The 18,904-nt window shown below is 38.2% G+C and overlaps 6 protein-coding genes across 6 annotated transcripts; 2 read left to right on the top strand and 4 right to left on the bottom strand.

Moving 5' to 3' along the window:
• Window positions 1–61: 61 nt before the first annotated feature.
• MDM20 (Mdm20p) lies at window positions 62–2,452 on the bottom strand (the record flags this gene model as incomplete). Its single annotated transcript, XM_018365462.1, has 1 exon — window positions 62–2,452. One exon carries the CDS (start codon window positions 2,450–2,452, stop codon window positions 62–64), a length of 2,391 nt encoding a protein of 796 aa, XP_018221717.1.
• Window positions 2,453–2,744: 292 nt separating this feature from the next.
• BRX1 (ribosome biogenesis protein BRX1) lies at window positions 2,745–3,620 on the top strand (the record flags this gene model as incomplete). The annotated part of the gene is made up of 1 exon (XM_018365461.1): window positions 2,745–3,620. The coding sequence occupies one exon, from the start codon at window positions 2,745–2,747 to the stop codon at window positions 3,618–3,620; it is 876 nt and encodes a 291-aa protein (XP_018221716.1).
• Window positions 3,621–3,827: 207 nt separating this feature from the next.
• Window positions 3,828–4,034, bottom strand: ATP19 (F1F0 ATP synthase subunit k; the record flags this gene model as incomplete). The annotated part of the gene is made up of 1 exon (XM_018365460.1): window positions 3,828–4,034. The coding sequence occupies one exon, from the start codon at window positions 4,032–4,034 to the stop codon at window positions 3,828–3,830; it is 207 nt and encodes a 68-aa protein (XP_018221715.1).
• A 255-nt stretch (window positions 4,035–4,289) lies between these two features.
• Window positions 4,290–7,823, bottom strand: AVO1 (Avo1p; the record flags this gene model as incomplete). Its single annotated transcript, XM_018365459.1, has 1 exon — window positions 4,290–7,823. One exon carries the CDS (start codon window positions 7,821–7,823, stop codon window positions 4,290–4,292), a length of 3,534 nt encoding a protein of 1,177 aa, XP_018221714.1.
• Window positions 7,824–8,085: 262 nt separating this feature from the next.
• Window positions 8,086–8,952, top strand: REX4 (putative 3'-5' exonuclease; the record flags this gene model as incomplete). The annotated part of the gene is made up of 1 exon (XM_018365458.1): window positions 8,086–8,952. One exon carries the CDS (start codon window positions 8,086–8,088, stop codon window positions 8,950–8,952), a length of 867 nt encoding a protein of 288 aa, XP_018221713.1.
• A 281-nt stretch (window positions 8,953–9,233) lies between these two features.
• On the bottom strand, window positions 9,234–18,479 carry IRA2 (Ras GTPase activating protein IRA2; the record flags this gene model as incomplete). The annotated part of the gene is made up of 1 exon (XM_018365457.1): window positions 9,234–18,479. One exon carries the CDS (start codon window positions 18,477–18,479, stop codon window positions 9,234–9,236), a length of 9,246 nt encoding a protein of 3,081 aa, XP_018221712.1.
• Between the last annotated feature and the right edge of the window lie 425 nt (window positions 18,480–18,904).

Here is an 18,904-nt window from a genome sequence, read left to right as displayed (position 1 = left end):
CATGTTATTTTATCTATCTAAAAAAGATTGAGGTTACATCATAATATGAATGGAATTTTGCTTATAAATTCCGTACATTCTTTTGTATGTTCAGTAATGAATTTTTAATGTTTTTAGGACTTTCAAGTTTAAAATCAAGTTCTTTTAGCAATTTCATGGGTTCGCCCTTTTGTAGTTCTTCGAATGCTAGGTTTATTGCATCAGAATATTCCTTAAAAAGAGTATCACAGCATCCTCTTAGCTCTTTAAGGGAGTTCTTAACTAATTTTTGAGTTTCTTTATTTTTGATCCTTTTCAAATTGTCAAGTGTCTTTAGAGTTGCAATTTTGGTGAGGTAAATATGAGATATCTTCCAGTTTTGTTTTGCATTTAGAGGAATCTTCATTAACTTCGAAATCAAAGTATGCAGCTCTTTACCGTCATTTTCGTAAATTTCATAAAAGATTTGGAATGATACTGATTCGACTTCGGTGAAATTATTAGCCAACAGCTCATTAAGGTTTTCTGATGAAAGTTTCTCTAAAAGTTCGCTTATTTGTTCCATTTTCTCACCGCTTGGCAGAGCTTCGATGATAAGTTCCCTTACCAAACTTAACAAAATTGAGGTTTCATTTAAATTTGCAAATTCCAGGATTTTATCGTAACCGAAAAATTGAACGAAATCTTTATCTAGTATGGACAAATCTCTATTATCAGAAAATGATATATTTCCCGTCATTTCTAAAGATCTCCAATCTTCGTGCATTTTTTGTAACAGATTTCCGCGTTTGTCATTGCATAAACGTGAGAATTGTAGGTTTTCTAACGTTTTCATCCATCTGGTATAAGATCTCATTAGTTTATCCTTCATCTCGAACATACCCAAGATTTTACTATACGAAGATCTTTCAAATGCTATCTGGATATATCTAGGTAAGTTGGCTAGCGATACGTCATATAAATTATTGTGTTCGTGATAAGTTTTAGAGTAAAAATCGCTTTGTTTATTGGGAAATGAAGTAGAAAACCTCGCGAATTGTAAATAATCCATGGAATCCGTTTGAACGTTTTTGATCTTCAAGTTTGAGAAATGGAAATGAGCGTCGGGGACTAAGCCTAGATACATGTATAGAACAATTAGCCAGCACGCGGTATCAAAGTTATGAGGATCCTTGGTTTGGTAGTTTTCCAACATTGATATACATAAAAGTATATCTTTCAGGTTTGGACTAGTTTCTTTACATACGCCTTTGATCATTTCTAATATAAAAGTAGAACAGGATGAATAATCGGTTATTGGCTTTTTGGTTAAGGTTTCTTTGAACCTGTTATATTCGCAGATCGGGTTACTTTCAATTAGTCCCATTTCCAAAGTATTGCAATGATGAATCAAGTCTCTATCGTCTCGATCATACTTGGTCATAACGCTTTTGAGCATATCTCTGTCTATGTGGTCTGTGTAGTGATTGAGGTCGACCGAACAGCAAGGTTTATTATGGTACTTCGAAAGGTAATAAGACAAAGATGGTTCCGAAACAGACTTCGTGTATACCATATCAAGCTTCAAACGAGCCAATCTCGTATTCCTTGAATCGCCTAAATTTCCGTCAAGCCAGTGCTGTACTTCCTCTTGTGGTTTGGAAAGTTTATGGGCAGCCTCGATTAAGTTTATGATCAACTCGTAATCATCAAGACCTTTTTCGATAAGTTTTGAGCAAACTTCAAAAAGCTTCTGTGGAGAATCCAATAACTTGACGTGCTTCAAGATAAAGTTTTTCAAATACAAATTTACTGAAGTATCGAAAGTTATAAGGGTGATCTCGACAATTTCTTCCGAGATTTCTTTGGATTCAAGGAACAACTCGTCCAATACTAGACAATAAACAATGATCTCTTGAACGTTTTCAAACGGTTTCAGGTCTAACAAAGATTGACGTGCAAGCTTAGCCAGCACAATCTTTTTAGTCTCAGAAACAGTGCTCTCTTGGAACCTCATCACAGCTAAAATCGAGATGGCATTCCAAAAATAATATGCCCTCTTGGGCAGGTTCCCACTGTCACTGTACTTGGCTAGTTGTAAAGACGCCTTGCTCATTTGATTAAAATTCGAATCTTCCAAAGCCTTCGTGAACCAATGGTACGACAATTCGTAGCTGGGGAACTTGAAGTTCCCTCGTTCATAGACATGCAAGGCTTCATCGTATCTCCCTAATTCCACGAAGAAATTGTGTAGAAACTCCAAGGAGCGAGAATCGCCAGTAATTGTGGTTCCTTTCAACCCGTACGGTTCATCCAATAGTTTCTTATAGTCGAATTTACCGGGCGATTGCTTGAACTTGGCATATGTCTCTAGGATCTTGAAGTATACCGCGTTAGGAAATTGTTTCTGCAATTGTCCCAGTCTGGCATAGCATTGTTTGAAGTTGGACCTATTGATTAGTTCCAGGATCTCCTCCTCTATCTTCTCGGACATGCTTCGACGTTAGGCTGGTTGTACTTGGCTCTTCATATACCGTAGCTTTGCCACTACATTCTGTTTTGAATTCTGTTGCTTCTTTGAAGGTCTCGGCGGCCCGTGAAACGTGACTATCGTATATGGTGACTGAAAAAATTTTAGATGCTCATCGCAGAATTTTGCAAAGAAACTTGTTACTTTTTGGTATAGGAAAGGTGGTAGAACTTTATGAGTTGAAGGTTCGTTGTCCCTGGTCTGTCGTTTATATTCTGTTAGTCATACATTAGCTGTTGAAAGAGTGCGGATCAATATGTCTTCTATCTACAAGGCCCTCGCAGGAAAGAGCAAAGACAATAAATCAGAAAAGAAGCAAGGTAATGTCAAGCAATTCATGAACAAGCAAAGAACCCTACTGATCTCCAGTAGAGGTGTCAACTACAGACATCGTCATTTAATTCAAGATTTGAGTGGATTATTGCCTCACTCTAGAAAGGAGCCTAAACTGGACACTAAAAAGGATCTTCAGCAGTTAAATGAAATCGCTGAGCTGTATAACTGTAACAACGTTCTATTCTTCGAGGCTAGAAAGCACCAAGATTTGTATCTATGGTTATCGAAACCACCAAACGGTCCCACCATTAAATTCTACATTCAAAATTTGCATACCATGGATGAATTGAACTTCACAGGTAACTGTTTAAAGGGTTCTCGCCCAGTATTATCTTTTGATCACCGTTTCGAATCTTCTCCACACTATCAATTGATTAAAGAGTTACTAATGCATAACTTTGGTGTGCCACCAACTGCCAGAAAGTGCAAGCCCTTCATCGACCACGTAATGTCTTTCAGTATCGTGGATGATAAGATATGGGTAAGAACATATGAAATCTCTCATAGTACCAAGAATAAAGACGAATACGAAGATGGTGAGGAAGACATATCGTTAGTGGAAATTGGGCCAAGATTTGTCATGACTGTAATTCTGATTTTGGAAGGCTCATTTGGTGGTCCAAAAATTTATGAGAATAAACAATACGTCTCACCAAACTTCGTTAGAGCTCAAATAAAACAGCAAGCTGCTACGGACGCAAAGTCTAGAGCCGACGCTGCTGTGGAGAGAAAGATTAAGAGAAGAGAGAACGTCCTTGCAGCAGATCCTTTATCCAATGATGCCTTGTTCAAATAATAAGAAGCATATTTAACACCAGATAGTCTTATATAGTTTTTGTATATTAATAAGAGATAATAAGAAAAGGATGAAAAACTACACAATCTGATCACAGGCACTGGTTAGATTATATAGTGTGTAAAGTTGAATATCAATAATATATATAGAAAGAATATTTATCTTATGTACGGAAGATCTTCAGTAGGCGCAACAAGCAATCACTAATCAAGCGTCTTGCTTTTCCAGATGTTGCTTCAAGTAGTTTTCAATGAACTGTTCTTCTTCCTTGTTGCCAGTTTTAATGTCGACTGTTTTCGGTTTTGCACTTTTGAAAGGATTTGGGACAACCAATAAACTTAGCAGGCCTAATGTTCCAATGGCTAATTGATGTGGAGGGATAGCCTTTCCCATGACATGATAAGCAGCACCCATTTTCGTAGTTGTGAAATAAACTCGAGGAGTGTCCAGACTTTGTTTGAAGCTAATGATCTATGTGTTTATGGTGAAGCATGTTCCTTCATTACTGCATACGACGTTTGAATCTTCTTTTTCTTCCCTTGCGCCAAAAGGCGGATCCTGGCCAATCACAATCGAGATCGCGACGATGTATCCTCTATACCATATGTAGACATAAATATAACGTAAAAGTATACAACTTGCACTGTGATCAATAACGGGTCTCGATTTTCACTTGTGATTCATTCTATAAGCGCTTAATAAGTTTTGTAGTCTAGTCACGATCTCGGTACACTCTTGGCCGGACACCGCCTCAAAGTAGTACCTCTTAATGTCATCCTGTCCCTCTCTTCTCACGAAAATTTTGAAATGCTCTGGTACTCTTTTGGATTTTTTAACAAGAACCACTTGACTAATATGTAATGACTTGGTCTTCACATTATCGTGCCAGTGTATACGGCCCTCTGGTGGTACAATGTAGATGTAGTCACCATCAATTGCTAGTGTTCTTTCATGCTTATTTATAAAGGACATTTGTTGTCTTCTCCATACCTTGTACTTATGGTATGCCCCGGTAAATAGGTCTTGGTAGTTGTTATCCCCAACCCCAGTGGGCGTATCAGGTGTGTGCTCCATCGTGCTCTGTGAGCGGTTTAAGTGGTGAAACTGTAATGTCCCATGCAATGAAGATTTTGATGAATTCTTGTTCTTGAAGAATCCATTACCATTCACTAGACCCCCTGCAGTTGAGCCGTTTCCACTAGCAACGCTTGACGATGAATGTTGCTTTGCTAAACCCAGTTTGTACTTCGCGGAAATCCTCTTAGGCTTTGATGCGGTTTTCGCATTCTCAGTGACTCCAGCCACGGCTCCTCCAGCATCTGCTTTCAAATATGAATTCAGAGGCTCTAAAGTCAACGGAGTTAAGTCATTGCTCTGGATTGTTGGCAAAACAGGCTTTTTTATGTTTGGTTTCATCTTTTCCAAATGCAATTCCCTTACGTCCTTTTTAGAAATGAGCTCTACTTTATTAATACCATCGAGTCTCAACACTGTATCGTTCAAATCTAGTGTATAGTTCTTGCCTAGCACCTTTAGTGCATATTCGTTAGGATCCATGTTCTTCATTTTACAATACTTTACCAAGATATCATTGATCCGTGAAGTCACCAAAACACTAATAGTGGTGTAATTGAACTTGGGATTCACATTAGGATACAGATATACTGTTACCTCAATGACCTTGGAGCCATTCGCCTTATCTACATCGTCTTCGTTACCAATTATAGGTTTGTAGAAACTCAACTGATTAATGGTACCGTCGGACGTATCATGAGTGCTATTAATGTCCAGAGTAGGTGCATCAATCACGCCACCACCAATATCAAACGGCAAAGGCGTCTCGATTTCATTGCGAGATTTCTCTATGTCACTAACTTTACACAGCACAACCTCACTGTCTGAAATAGACTGAATGGTACTCTTCCTATCCAGTTTACCAAAATTATCTTCAAATGGTTCACCGTCTTCATCCACAATTTTTAAGGAAAAATTATTTGGATTGGAAATATCTTCGACGGTCAATCCATCTTGTTCGAAATTATCAGGTTTGTTCTCAGTAGAGTACAGAAATAAAGCGAATCCAATGACCTCAAAGATCGTGGACGATTTCCGGACTTTTGTGGTGAAAGAATGTCGTTTATACTTTTTTGAAGCTTGAATATATATTTCGAGACCCATGGACTCGTAATTTGGCACTTTATCCCCACAGACAAAAGAAAAATATTCCAACACATCCGTAGAATTGGTGTTTGTTCTTTTCTTTTTTTTACTGAACAAGTTTGATAACTGGGATGCTTTTGGCTTGGATTCTAGATAGTCTGTGGTCCTTTCAATAACAATGTTCCCGTCTTTTGAAATCTTGTGGGCATTGGAAGAAAGGTTAGATTGGGTATGGTCTTGCTTCAATGTCAAGGTAATTTTTCTGGGCCTATGTGATCCACCATCAGAAAACTTTGGGACTTTCATGTGCTCACTGCTGGTCGTTGATGAAGTTCTTCCATGTCCACGAAGAAGTGAGGATTTCGTAGAGGTTAAGTTCGAGCTAACAGATAACTTCCTATTGGAGCTGGCCAAGGATGTCGGTTCTTTAACCGATGCAACCGTATCACGCCTTTCTTTGGGAGTTCTTGATGATTTCATAGTCAGTACAGCTCTATCAAATACATTATTCAATGTGGAATCATCATCGCCATGATAAATCCCATATTTTTGCATGGACATTGGTATAGAATGTGAAGGTAAAGTATTGGTTTGTACATCTGAATCGAGAGACATTTCGCCGCTCTCTATAGTTGATGTCTCGTTATTCAAATATTGTTCCCCGGAATATTCAGACCCTAAAAGAGACTTCCCGTATGATGAGCCAGGAGATATTCCAGCGAGGCTTTGAGAACCACGTTCACCTCCATCAGCGTGATTGCCTTGTGAAGCTGCGTTTACGTTTGCAGATTCCTCATTTGCTGATTCATGTCCCCCCAGATCGGATACTGTTTTGTTTATATTTGAGGTGACTGTGTCAAAATTTAAATCATCTAAGTCTTTCTCATTAATGTATGATTCCATATCCGAAATATCGTTACTTTGGGTTTCTGTTGAACCGTCCCTTCCATCTAATCCATTGCCTCTATTGGTGCCTCCATCTCCATTTGTACCCTTGCTCACGTTTAGTGAGTCAGACTTTGGCCCATCATTTTTGCTTTCAGTTAAAAACAGTTTTCCTTTTTGACTCGCAGGAAAATGCGACCTTAATCTTGAAGCACTTCCTGAAGTACCGTCAGGACTCTCTCGGTCATCAAGAATACTGAGGCTATTCTTGTTATTGGTGTAAGTGTTGCTGTTATTGTTGGACGTGCCATTGGAGTCTTTGTGAATTGAACTGGGACCAGCACTTTCCGTATCAAAATCGTCGTGTAATTGAAAAAATTGCGAGTGTATATCATCGCCTTCCTCGTCGTCATCGTCGTCGTCATCTTCTTCTTCTAAGTTTTCATCAAAGTCAAAATTCATATCAAATTTGCTGCCTTTCTTGTTATGGCGTTGACTAGGTGAGTGCAAGGTTGACGTTCTTGTTCTTGTGTTCGTCGAGTTGACAGCATTCTTACTTCCAGAAGTATTGGAATGGTCCCTTCGACTTTTAAATATTCTTACAAAAGGTAATGATGACCTCTTGCTAGATTTTTTTTGTAGCTCCATTGAGCTATTTGAATACGAACCCTCCTTGGAGCTCATCTTATGGCGCTTATCATTAGTTTCGTCATCACCAACTAAAAGCGAATTCGATGTTGATGAATTTTGTGGGTTATAACGAAGCGTTCCGTTCTCCTCGACTATTAAAGTATTTTTTGCGCTTTTATCCTGTTGACTTATTTTGTTTCCCTCGTCGTCTTCAATTTTCCTCTCTCGTATTAAGTTCTGGCTAGTGTTTCCTTTTTGGCCTTCACTTTCTCTCGTAATTCTCATTTTCCCTAATGTGGCATAGTTTTCCATGAAATCCTTGGAAATCGGCGGAGACTCTAATTCAGGAAGTATACTGACACCGTCCATGTTTGTGTATAATTCACGGATAGAAGAATCCAGACACTGCTCCGAGTTGAATTCATCTATAGGTATATAAGGTTTTATTATCCTTTTCATTTGGTCTTTCTCTGGACACACCCGTAGAAACTGAGCCCGCAGTTCATTCAATACTGACACTGTATCCATTATTCTGTACGTGGCCAATGCTGGAAAGCGTAGGTGCAGTCCCTTTTATTCTGGTTTCGTTTTCAACCTGATTTATCTTTATATCTCTAACAATCATATTGTAATGTATTCTTATATTGACGCGGGTTTATACAAGGTCGGCTGAAAAAATGAAAAATTTCAAGAAGCTTTGTCAACCTCATCGCAAGAATACATGAAGCTAAGTTTCAGATACTCCATAGACGTGCGCAGGTCAACTAGGTTTGCATAGCATATTATTCAAATGGCACTTTCATCGAACTGGCAAGCATTGTTAGCCTCAAAAGGCGGCCCTGCTTCTGGTAAAAAGACGAAGCAGTCGAACAGGAAGATCACAGATAATAGTAAAAGTAGCAAGATAGTAAAGGTTAGCATCACCCAAGATGTTCGCCCGAAACGTAAAAATTCCAGCAAAATTATGGATATGGTTTATAACATGAACAAGGAAATCAGCAAGCATGAAAAGGAAAAGCTCGAGGGGAAATTATTTGAATTCAACCCTTCCAAGGAAAAGACAGATGACAGTGTTGAAGAAATAGTACAAGTTGGTGTCTCAGAAAGCACTCGTGCTGGTAACAACAAGAGTAAGGCAATTGGGAAGTACGTTGCGATGGATTGTGAATTTGTAGGGGTAGGGCCCGAAGGTGAAGAATCTGCTTTGGCCAGAATATCAATCGTAAATTATTTCGGACATGTTGTTCTCGATGAGTTTGTTAAACCAAGAGAGAAGGTTGTGGAATGGAGAACTTGGGTTAGCGGTATTAAGCCAGAACATATGAAAAATGCGATAACTTTTAAAGATGCTCAAAAGAGGACTGCGGATATTTTGGAAGGTAGGATCCTAGTAGGACACGCTTTGAAGCATGATCTTGAAGCTTTGATGCTATCCCATCCAAAAGCAATGCTTAGAGACACTTCAAGACACCTCCCATTCAGACAAGTCTATGCTAAGGGCAAGACCCCAAGCCTGAAAAAATTAACCAAGGAAGTTTTGAAAATCGTCATTCAAGAAGGGGAGCACTCTTCTGTTGAGGATGCAAGGGCCACCATGCTATTATATAAAAAGGAAAAAAAAGAATTTGAAAAGATTCATAGAAACGCTTTCAATTAATACGAGCAATGTGGGGGTTCCTTCTTGTCGTTCACAAAAACTAGATGTAGTGATATGTACATTAATCTATTTAGCGCTCAAGTGCTTCAAGCCACTAACTACACAATAGAATTTATAAAACGTTGCTTGAAAATTTGAAGCTTTTCAGGAGATGTTTTGCAGTAAAATCACAAAATAGCAAGGAAATTAACATGGGAATACAAATTTCTTCATGCTATATATATATATATATATATATATATATATATTAATGTTTCTTCATTTAAGTTATTTTATATACCCTAAGTAGAGCATGCCATTCTCGATAAAATCATTGTTAGTATTCTTTTACGTTCATAAAGAATATGGGGTTCTAAATGTATCAGTAACATCATATCGGAATTCTTTGCAAATTTGTCGATCTTAGTTGTTATCAGGAGACCTCTTTTAGTCAAAAGTTCAATGGACTTGTCGTTAAGTTTATCCAATGAATAAGATTCTGAATGTGTCACCAATAAATTCAAAATGTCAAACGCCAAAGGAACACAATCCGATGTTTGCTCAAATGCTGAGATTTTTCTTATCTCGTTACGAATAACGTTGTAGAACCTGAATGCACAAATCGGCTTTACATTAAGTAAATGCCTAACAATCAACCCAAATCTGAACTTGCTTGGTTCATCTATAACAGAACTTCTGAATAACACCGCACCTTGGTAGAGTGAAATATTGGAATCCTCTTTGTCAGAACTCAACCATTCTAATAAAACCTTTGGAATAGTATTTTCGTTTTCAATGGAGATTGTTTCGCCTTCGAAATCAACATCACCTAGAACTTCCTCAAATTGAGTAGAGCTCAGAAGTAAATACAACAAAAACATGTAGCACAAATAATGATCAGAGGTTCTGTCAATCTGGTGCTCAAAATAGGAATTTTTAAACACCATTTTTAAAAAATCTAATGCCGTATTCCTGATGAATGGGTTACAGAGCCCTCTATTAACAATGGAAACTATAATGTGTGTAAAATTATCTCCATTCCAAACGATACCATTAATGCTCTCTATTTCGCATAGTAAGGTGGAGGCGAATTTTCTTTCTTTTAGTAAAGTTGTGCTTAATGATGTTTCGCTTTCATTTTCAAACTGGGACATATATAAGCGTCTCATACAGCTTGACACAAACAAAAGAGCACCTTCAAAAATTATAGGGTGTTTTGATTCGAGGCAAACAGTTGAAAACCAAAACAAGTGCTTCATTAAGTCTAGGTTTGGATCCAAACCTTCAACAATCTTGGAATAAGTAAAGATATGAGATATGACCAAAAAGACCTGTTCGTCGGTAACTCTTGGCTCAGCAACAACTTTCATAGTTTCAATAATCATAGCCTTGCATAATGATTCGGTTATGTAAGACTTCCCCATTATACCAACTATCATGATTGAACGTGCTGAAAGAAAGGAGTTGCTAGTGAATACAGATTCCAAAATATACTTCTTGTATCTTGTCTTCCATACGCTTGCCTCGTAAGTTGAGGAATATTCCATCAGCAATAGTATATTGTTAATAAAGAAATCCAAAATATTGAATTTGCTTGCAAATGAAGTTGCACTGAATATTTGTAGAATTCTTCCTTTGTCTTCGCTAAATCCAAACATGAATTTTACCTTCTGATGGGCAAATATGTCACTTATCTCATCTAGATTGTCTCTGTGATCTTGTGGTAGTGCTGAGTTGATGGCCAAGGAATGGCATACGTTCATCAGTAGTTGGTGCAGTGATGACCTGAGTTCCCTTGGGCCAACGTCGATTAATAAAGATACGATGAATAGGATTTCCGGCAAATACATTTGTACCAATAAGGAAGTTTCAAAAAAGACATGGATACTTATTTTGACCAATATCGTTAACTCAGACCAACTTTGGGTCATAGCTTCTTGTTTCAATGATGGCAGAAAAGATCTAATTTTCGCCATTATTTTTTGAATAATATTGTTGGCTACCTCGGTAGTTGGTAGTACTGTTAATAACGATATTGTTTTTTTCCAGTCACGGTTTTCGGAATCTCTCTCTAAGGCATGATTAATAACTTCTTCGACGATAATGCTAGTCAAGCGGCCATCGTCTAAAAGAAGCAGCCAAATGTATTGCATGTACACAGCCTTGAAATCAGTCTCCTTCACAGACAGTCTAATCAGCACACGGAAAATGTGCGATATGTTTTCAGGACCTTCTTCATCATCAGCCAAATACACATACTGGTATAGGTTAGGAACCCAATAAGATAGCCCACAAACTGTGTGAGGGATATAAACATGGGGGATAACGTTGTTTTTTAAAGCTTCCAAAATATAGATGAACATATATGTTGTAAGTTCGGGATTAGATTCTGCAAGTGACTTCCCGATTACCGATAGAAACGTAGTGGTTTCCTCAGGAACATACACTTCAGGCGAACGATGAAAGTGAGAACCGAAGTTCAAACCGAATGATATTTCAGTAGCAGCTACCAAGTTATACGAACTGTTTTTCATCTTTTTATTTTCATCGAACAGGCCAATGAGCGATACTAATAGTAAGTGGCACAATAATTTATTCCTTTCCTTTTGTTCTTTATCCTTAGCACTGGATTTTGAGGAAGAAGCGCTTGAATTGTTGTCCATTTCATATTCATTTTCTAATCGAATCTGTGCATAGTAGAACATTTTAACAATCTCGAGATACTTGGGACTACTAAAAATCAATCTTTTTCCATCTTGGAAAGTCACTGTAAATTCAGCAGCAACACCAGTTACTGAAGAAACGTGTACTTCAAATATCCGGCTAATTTCGTAGACGTCATTGAATTTGACATCAAATAATGTATCCATATCTCTTATTTTATATTGCCTTGGGGTTTCATGAAGAACTTGGAAGTAAATATCACCTATCTTCAGTGAAACTGGGGTAAACCTATTCCTTTTCTCGTCGTAGAGAGTAATATCATGTAAAGAGACACGAATGTCTTGCAGAACTTTTAATCCCTGACCAGTTATGCCTAACGATTTCATGAGATCTTCATCAGAATTGCTATTGATGAAAAAATGGGGAATTTTTGAAGAGACGAAAACATTCTCCTTGTCTAGACATCTCCCGTAGTTGCTCATAAACATTTCATTCACGTTAAAATAGTAGCACCCCAAACAATTCTTTGGTGCTACTTCTGGCAATAATCCCATAACCAGGGAGATAAATTTTCTCATGTCAAGTCCGTCTTCATCGAATTCAGTACAATCAATAATTAGGCAATGTTTAGTGGTCCAGATTCGAGCATAAATTTGTAGGAATTTATAAACAACTGTGTCAATGTCCACATGTTTGTTTGAGAAATTTGACATTGTTAAAGTAATGATTGGAACACCTTCGCTTGACGTAGATTCGTGGACGTTTGGATTGGACGTTGTTGGGGTTTCCAGGTTTCTGAATGCATGTCTATTCATAAACTCATAAAGTTCCGGGTAGTCGTCCATGTGGTCTCTAATATATATTGGTATTTCATTTGAAAACTCCATTTTAGGTTGACCTAGTTGGCCGAGGACATCATCGATGAGTAAAAATGTTGACTTATAGAACTCATCATCGTCAATGTCACCATCATCACGTTTTGCTTCATTGAGAACATTTTTTCTAATATCAAGTCCGTAGAGATATATAAAGGAGTGAAGAAATTGGTAATCAAAGGGTATTGGTGTAGGATCTGTCCTGACTTGGATGTCTATGATACGGTCCGCTCTACAAAGTTCAGCGAGGAATTTGAAAATCCTATCGCTACATTCCTTCAGAAAGTCGTTCTGGGTACTCAAAACTGGCCATCTTGAAAAGTTTTCTGAGCCATTAGCAATATTCTGGATAACTTTGGCTAAGCTGATAAATGTACGCTTTTCACTTGGATGAGATATGTCGATGATATTTTCAGAATCAGGACTGACTAATGCAGGACAAAAGAACCTTAGAAATACGAAGGACCCGGCAGCAATGAGAGCATGGTCTGGAAATTTTACACGCGCAACTTTGAATATATTTTGACAAATATAGAACAAAGGAGGTGGGAAGTACGAGACTGAGTTGGATATGGCCTCTAACAATTCATTCATATATTTGATGAACAATTGTACTTGTTTTTCGGCGTCTGCATCTTCCGGTTTCAATTTCTCGATTTCAAAAAACACCTTGTTATCAATGATTTTTTTTAGCAGTGGTTGCAGGGTACGAATCAAATATTCACTACCTTTGGACCTTGCTAACATAGATAAGGACCTAGTAGCGCAACTATTTCTTCTAAGTATATCGGTGGGTCTTGAAGATTTTTCGATTTCATTCTCGATCAACTGTGATACTGCGATATGAGTAGCATTCCTTGTTTCAAATGCATTTATTAAACCAGCAGCATAAGCATCGATATCACTGGCAGGACAAACTGCTGCCGCGTAAGATGACAACTGAGGATGTTCGATTGTAAACCGTAAATATTTGTCTGCAGCTTCCAACTTCCCAAGATCGGATTTAGCTGTGTAGGTACGATAGTTCGTAACGATATTGATGAATACCTCTAAAAATGCGTTCCTGATGTTTCGATTTCCAGAATAGCCCATTGGTAAGGTGAATTGCAGACTTGCATCAACATTGGTATTGGAAAGATTTGTTAACGAAAGAATGACGTTATCATTGAGGACACTCATTTTGTGCTTCAAAAACACTGGGAATTTATCGCGGTCGTTACTTTTTTCGAGGCCTTTCATCAAAATATTAAAATAGTATCCAAATATCACAGACCTGGAACGAGATAATTCAGGATCTGAGGCTGCAGGTGGAATTTCCAGAAAAGTGTGCCTAGTTAAAAATGAGATTGCTGTTGAGGCCTCAATTGCAGTATCGATGTATAAGATGTCCATGTCTCTTTTCATCAAATCCATTTCTTTGAGTGGTTTTGACAAATTTTCAAAATCATATTCTCTTGAAATACTGACTTGAAACCAATCGGTCACTTGTCTTAACCATTTATTTTTTAGGTGAAAGTGATTCTTAACACCCAAATTAACCTCTGAATGTTGCAAAGCACTGAACATCTTGGTCATTTGAATGATTGCCTTAAAATGTTTTGGGCAGTACGCTGGCATCTTTTTGATTTCTTCTGTTAATGAGTCAATTAAGTCTACTATCTCTGTGGAGAAAAGCAACATAACAGAATTATCATCTTCCCGACTTAATATTGTCCGTAGCATCTTGATGATTTGTTCCAATAAGATGTAAGAAGTTTCGTTTTCTGGTATTGATAAGTCTGAACAAGCCAATTCTTTCATTTTGAGTCTCAAACTACTGAAAAGTAATTTAAACGACAAAGGATGTAGTTCTACACTCAAAATGTCCCTTGAGTTTTCTCTCGTTAATAAATCAGGATAACTCAGCCATTGGCATTGTTTTGAAATGAAAAAGCTAATGTTCTTTTTTAATTCAGAAACAGTGTCGAGGAGATAAGGGTATGTGTCCTCTAGCATTTTTCTGTTAATGAATAAGACACCAGACAAAGAGGCTAAAATACCTGCGAAATTTCTGAAATCATTCAATTCCTGTTTATCTAAGTTTTTAGTATGCGTGTAACAATGCCACTTCTTGTATATCATTCTCATAGAGTCAAGTAATATTGCATTAGGAATAGTAGCAAATCGTAAAATGTTATTTCTAGTTCTTCTTTGAAACGCTATGGAACCCGAGGTGGTGTAATTATCATGACACATCGCTTCTACAAACTCAATGTTATGAACCCAGGTCTTATCAGAATCATCGATATTTCTTTCATGAAAATTGATAGCCGAAAGGTACTGTGAGTATGCCACTTTTAAAGTTTTTTCGATTTCTTGTTGACTAGAATATAATGAAACGAATAAAGCTCTACCAACGGTTCCCATTATCAGTGGGAAAGTAAGTTTTTCAGCATCATTTATGTATTCCATATGGTGCGAAGTTTCAGCAATTTCAGCCAAGTGAGACCTAACCTTTAGAAATTTAATTGTTATATCTAAAAGAATTTGACGTTTTTCATTCTTGATTTTCAAATCAAAAAGACCCATGGCAAATAAAGTTACAGTATAACTGCAAAGGAGGTGATAACCTTCAATACTAATGGTTTCATCTGACTCGCTATAATTGATGATATTGGATAGCAGCGTATCCATAAATGATTGGGCCGTTTTCTGTAAAGCTAGATCAGCACTTACAATCGCAACAAAGATCGGCTTCATTATATTTCTGAAATCTTGGGAAACCCACTGTAAATTGGAATTTACGTTATGTGGAATGATGAAGTAGCTATTAGGTCTCTTGAATATACTGAATATATTAATCATTATCCTTCTAGCGTCTTGGAGAGCAGCCTCATCCAAATCCTTTGGTACCAAGTGTTCTTGAATATAGTTATTTGTCGATTTCATGAATTTCCCCAAACTTTCATCGGAATACCGTCTTGTCCTTATTTTTTGTAGAGGAGATCTAATACCAAAGGCAGCAGATGATAATGGAGTAGAATTTGTTATTGCCATGGCGGTAGCACTGATACTTTCAGTTTGCGGACGTTGTACAGGTGATGATTTTTCTGTATCTGGAGGCGATGTCAAAGTAGTGGGCACCTTGTTCCTCAAAATACTAGATGGACCTCCTAACGCATGACGTGCTCTTGGCGCTACAAGATGTGACAGATACGGATCAGTAGATAAATGCTTAGGAGAACTGTTCAAAGGGGTTACATTGTCAGAATTCCTTGAAGTGCTTGAACCGACTAAAGATAAAGTGTTCATTGGATACGTGTCTGCTTCTGATCCCAATGGAGAAACAGGGGTCATAGAACTCTGGGATGTGGATGCTGACCTTGATCTAGTTGTCGGACATAGAGAGGGTGAGCTTCCCTTAAAATGTTTCTTTGTACCGTATTCATTGATAATTGTACCATCAAGGATAGATGCGACTATGTCGGTGATTTGCTCGTCAAAATATGGAAATTCTTGTAAGAGAATGTCTGCTATAATGGAAAATAAAGTCTTGAAAAATTTGGAGATTTTTATTGCAATAGATTTACGCAGTTCTCTCTTACTTGGTATGTCGAAGTATATCCTGAATCCTTCAGTATAAAGACATAGTTTTTGCAAGTTTAGATTGTTGGCCATGGTATCAATGCTTAAACGTGCCAGTAATAATTCATGATCGAATTGGATTGCAGAAGAGAAGAATATTAATTGTAATTGAATGAACGCGTTGGAATTCTTTTTCAAACAACCCATTAAATTGTAATTCATTTTAGAACTCCAATCTTGGCCAACGCTCAAATTCGTCCCTATTATGGGGATAAGTCTCTTGGCAAAAAGTACTGAAGGAAGATTTTTATCCACGAGGAAGACTGCGGAGGTCATTGTTAAGAATGATAGCAAAGCCCTCATTGTGTCTAGAAGAGCAACATCCGATACGGCCTGTGTCCCGTTTAAGTTCTTTAGTAACATTTTTATAAATTTCACAGTTTTTTTCGTTGACGTAGGTAACGAAGTCAATTTTTTCAAACCCTGTGTGATGTGTTTTATACCTAAGGTTCTTTCTGAACCAACTTCATGTAACGCGGCGCTATTAAATGAGCTTGCTCTTTCCCTTGGGCGATGCGATATACAATCAGGGATATATTTAAATGACAGTGCGTTCAGCTCATTGAATAGATCGATATCAAACATTGTCAAAGTGGTCAAAAATTTTAGAACTGATGTATGTGGCAGTACTTCAGTGTCATCGAAATGCGTGTACAGTTCCAGAACATTATTCAAACGAGTCACGGATAAGAAATTCTCATCATAATCCTTACCAGTGTGGCCAACTTTGGGCGAGTCATATGCGGCTCGACTTTGCTGTTGTTCCGTGTATGCAGTTTGGGTTGAATTCGATGATGATGACGATGATGCAGCCGCTGCCGCTGCCGCTGCCGCCGCTGCGTTTAATCGTTGTTGTAATTGTGTTGTTGGCGTAGGTGTCTGAGAGAGCAAGGAGGAGGCACTGATGGTAACATTGGACATCGTTGGTGTATCTGCGAAAGATGGATCATATTCACCTGATTGTGCGTGAGCGGATAATGATGTTGTTGTAGATGAAGAGGCTGACGACGACAATGACGTAGAGGATTGAGAATTTGTGGTCCACGATGAATGGACTTTTCTCTCGGGTTGTTGCTGGATACAAGACTGATGGTGAGAAAGCTGGCGGCTTAAAGATTTAGCTATCACACTTTGGTTATTATCTGATGATGATGAGCTAGGTGGCGACGACGGCGAAGATGGCGAAGAAGACGATGAACCCGGGTGGTTGTTTTGGGTGGCGGTTATCATACTGTTCACGTTGAAAGTTGAGTGGATCTCCTCAAAAAGAGTATGAATTAGCAAGTTTATGGATTTTGCAGATTCATCATTATGATCTCTCAATAAGTTAAAAAGTTCATAGTACTCTGCGGGTCTGGCCATTATCCAGAACATTATTGCCTTTGCGGTGAAATGTAAAAGAAGACAATGGTATATCGTTCTCTTTAGTGGCATGGATAAGTTTTTTACGATTTCCAAATACCTTCTGAAGTTATGCTTGGTTAGATAGATGAAACTGAAAAGATCCAAGTGAGGCACTATGTTGTTATACACGGAAGACGACAATGAATGTGAGTGACTGTGGGAGTGCACCTGGGCTTGTGTTACAGGAATTTGTACACTTTTTTTGATAAACTCGAAATATTCAGATGGATTGGAAGCTGCTACAAATCGGAGAATGTGACCCAGGGTGGAATCGATCAGTTTACAATGGGAAGGGTGGTTATTTTTTGCCAGATAAGATTTGTGACCGGGCAGAATCGTGGAACTCAATGTCGTCAAAATATTTCCGTGCACATGGTCAATCATATTTTGTAAAATTTGCAGAGTTCTCGTGTTGAATTTCAAAGCCGAGCAAGTCTCGATCAACTTCGACGCCAAATCAGGTATTAGTGAGTATGGTTTCATCTGATGGAAAAAATGTTTATTGTCATTATTATGAGTGGAAGAGAACTCGGGAAAAATACCGGGGAGCTTTGGCTTCTGTTCTTGCTCGTGTTCTATGTGAGTTGATATGTCACTATGGTTGAGACTTTCCAGTTTTTGCCAGTTATATTCCAGCACATCACTTAATAGCCGCAGAGTGACCAATATCGACTCGATAACGTCGTCGTTGTTCTCATCCGAAATGATATCATGGCCCTGGAGGAGCAACTCAATCAATTCCAAAGAATAACCCACGATAGCGTTAAGGTCTCTAAAAACGGCGACATTAATGAGTAAAGATCTGCATGATATGAATGGAGCGTATGCCTCCACTTCCAGATAAGTACTGAGATTGGACTCGACCGGTAAGATCGGGAGTATTCTATCGAAAAGAACATGCTTGATCAGTGTGCGAGTCATATGGGATGATTGAGCATCGGTACCATGCTCTTTCTTATTATTTTTGGTGTGATGGGACATGATTATCCCTGGAGTTTGTTATAGTACACGAATGCGTGGGTATGAAAAGAAAGTACGAGGAGGCAAAAGTATAACACTGAAGAGTGGAGAGAAGCAGGATGAGAAACAGAGTATAAGTCTATATGCTTTTGAGCTGAAAACTGGGTGAGATGCTTGTTACAATGGGGCGGAAAGTATATAGGCCTTCTTCTGATTTCGCTTTCGCTTTTTCGGTCTTTGTTTCCCAGGAGCTCCAAACAATAAAGATAACGGAGAGAACAAGGTACAATATACAGTTTAAGGCTTCGACTATATGTAGTGAATGCGAACTAGATAAAGCGTTTCGGAAGACGGCACAAGGCTTGGGGTTTTCAGAAGGGCGTGCCAGCTGTAATGTGGTGGAAAATTTCGTTTCGCCAGGGGAGCGTTCTAGAAGAAACGAGAGC

The sequence above is a fragment of the Saccharomyces eubayanus genome, chromosome XV (genome assembly GCF_001298625.1).
Source record: "Saccharomyces eubayanus strain FM1318 chromosome XV, whole genome shotgun sequence".
Classification (NCBI taxonomy): domain Eukaryota; kingdom Fungi; phylum Ascomycota; class Saccharomycetes; order Saccharomycetales; family Saccharomycetaceae; genus Saccharomyces; species Saccharomyces eubayanus.
The sequence above is the reverse complement of the archived record's forward strand: the minus strand, read 5'-3'. Positions and strand labels throughout refer to the sequence as shown.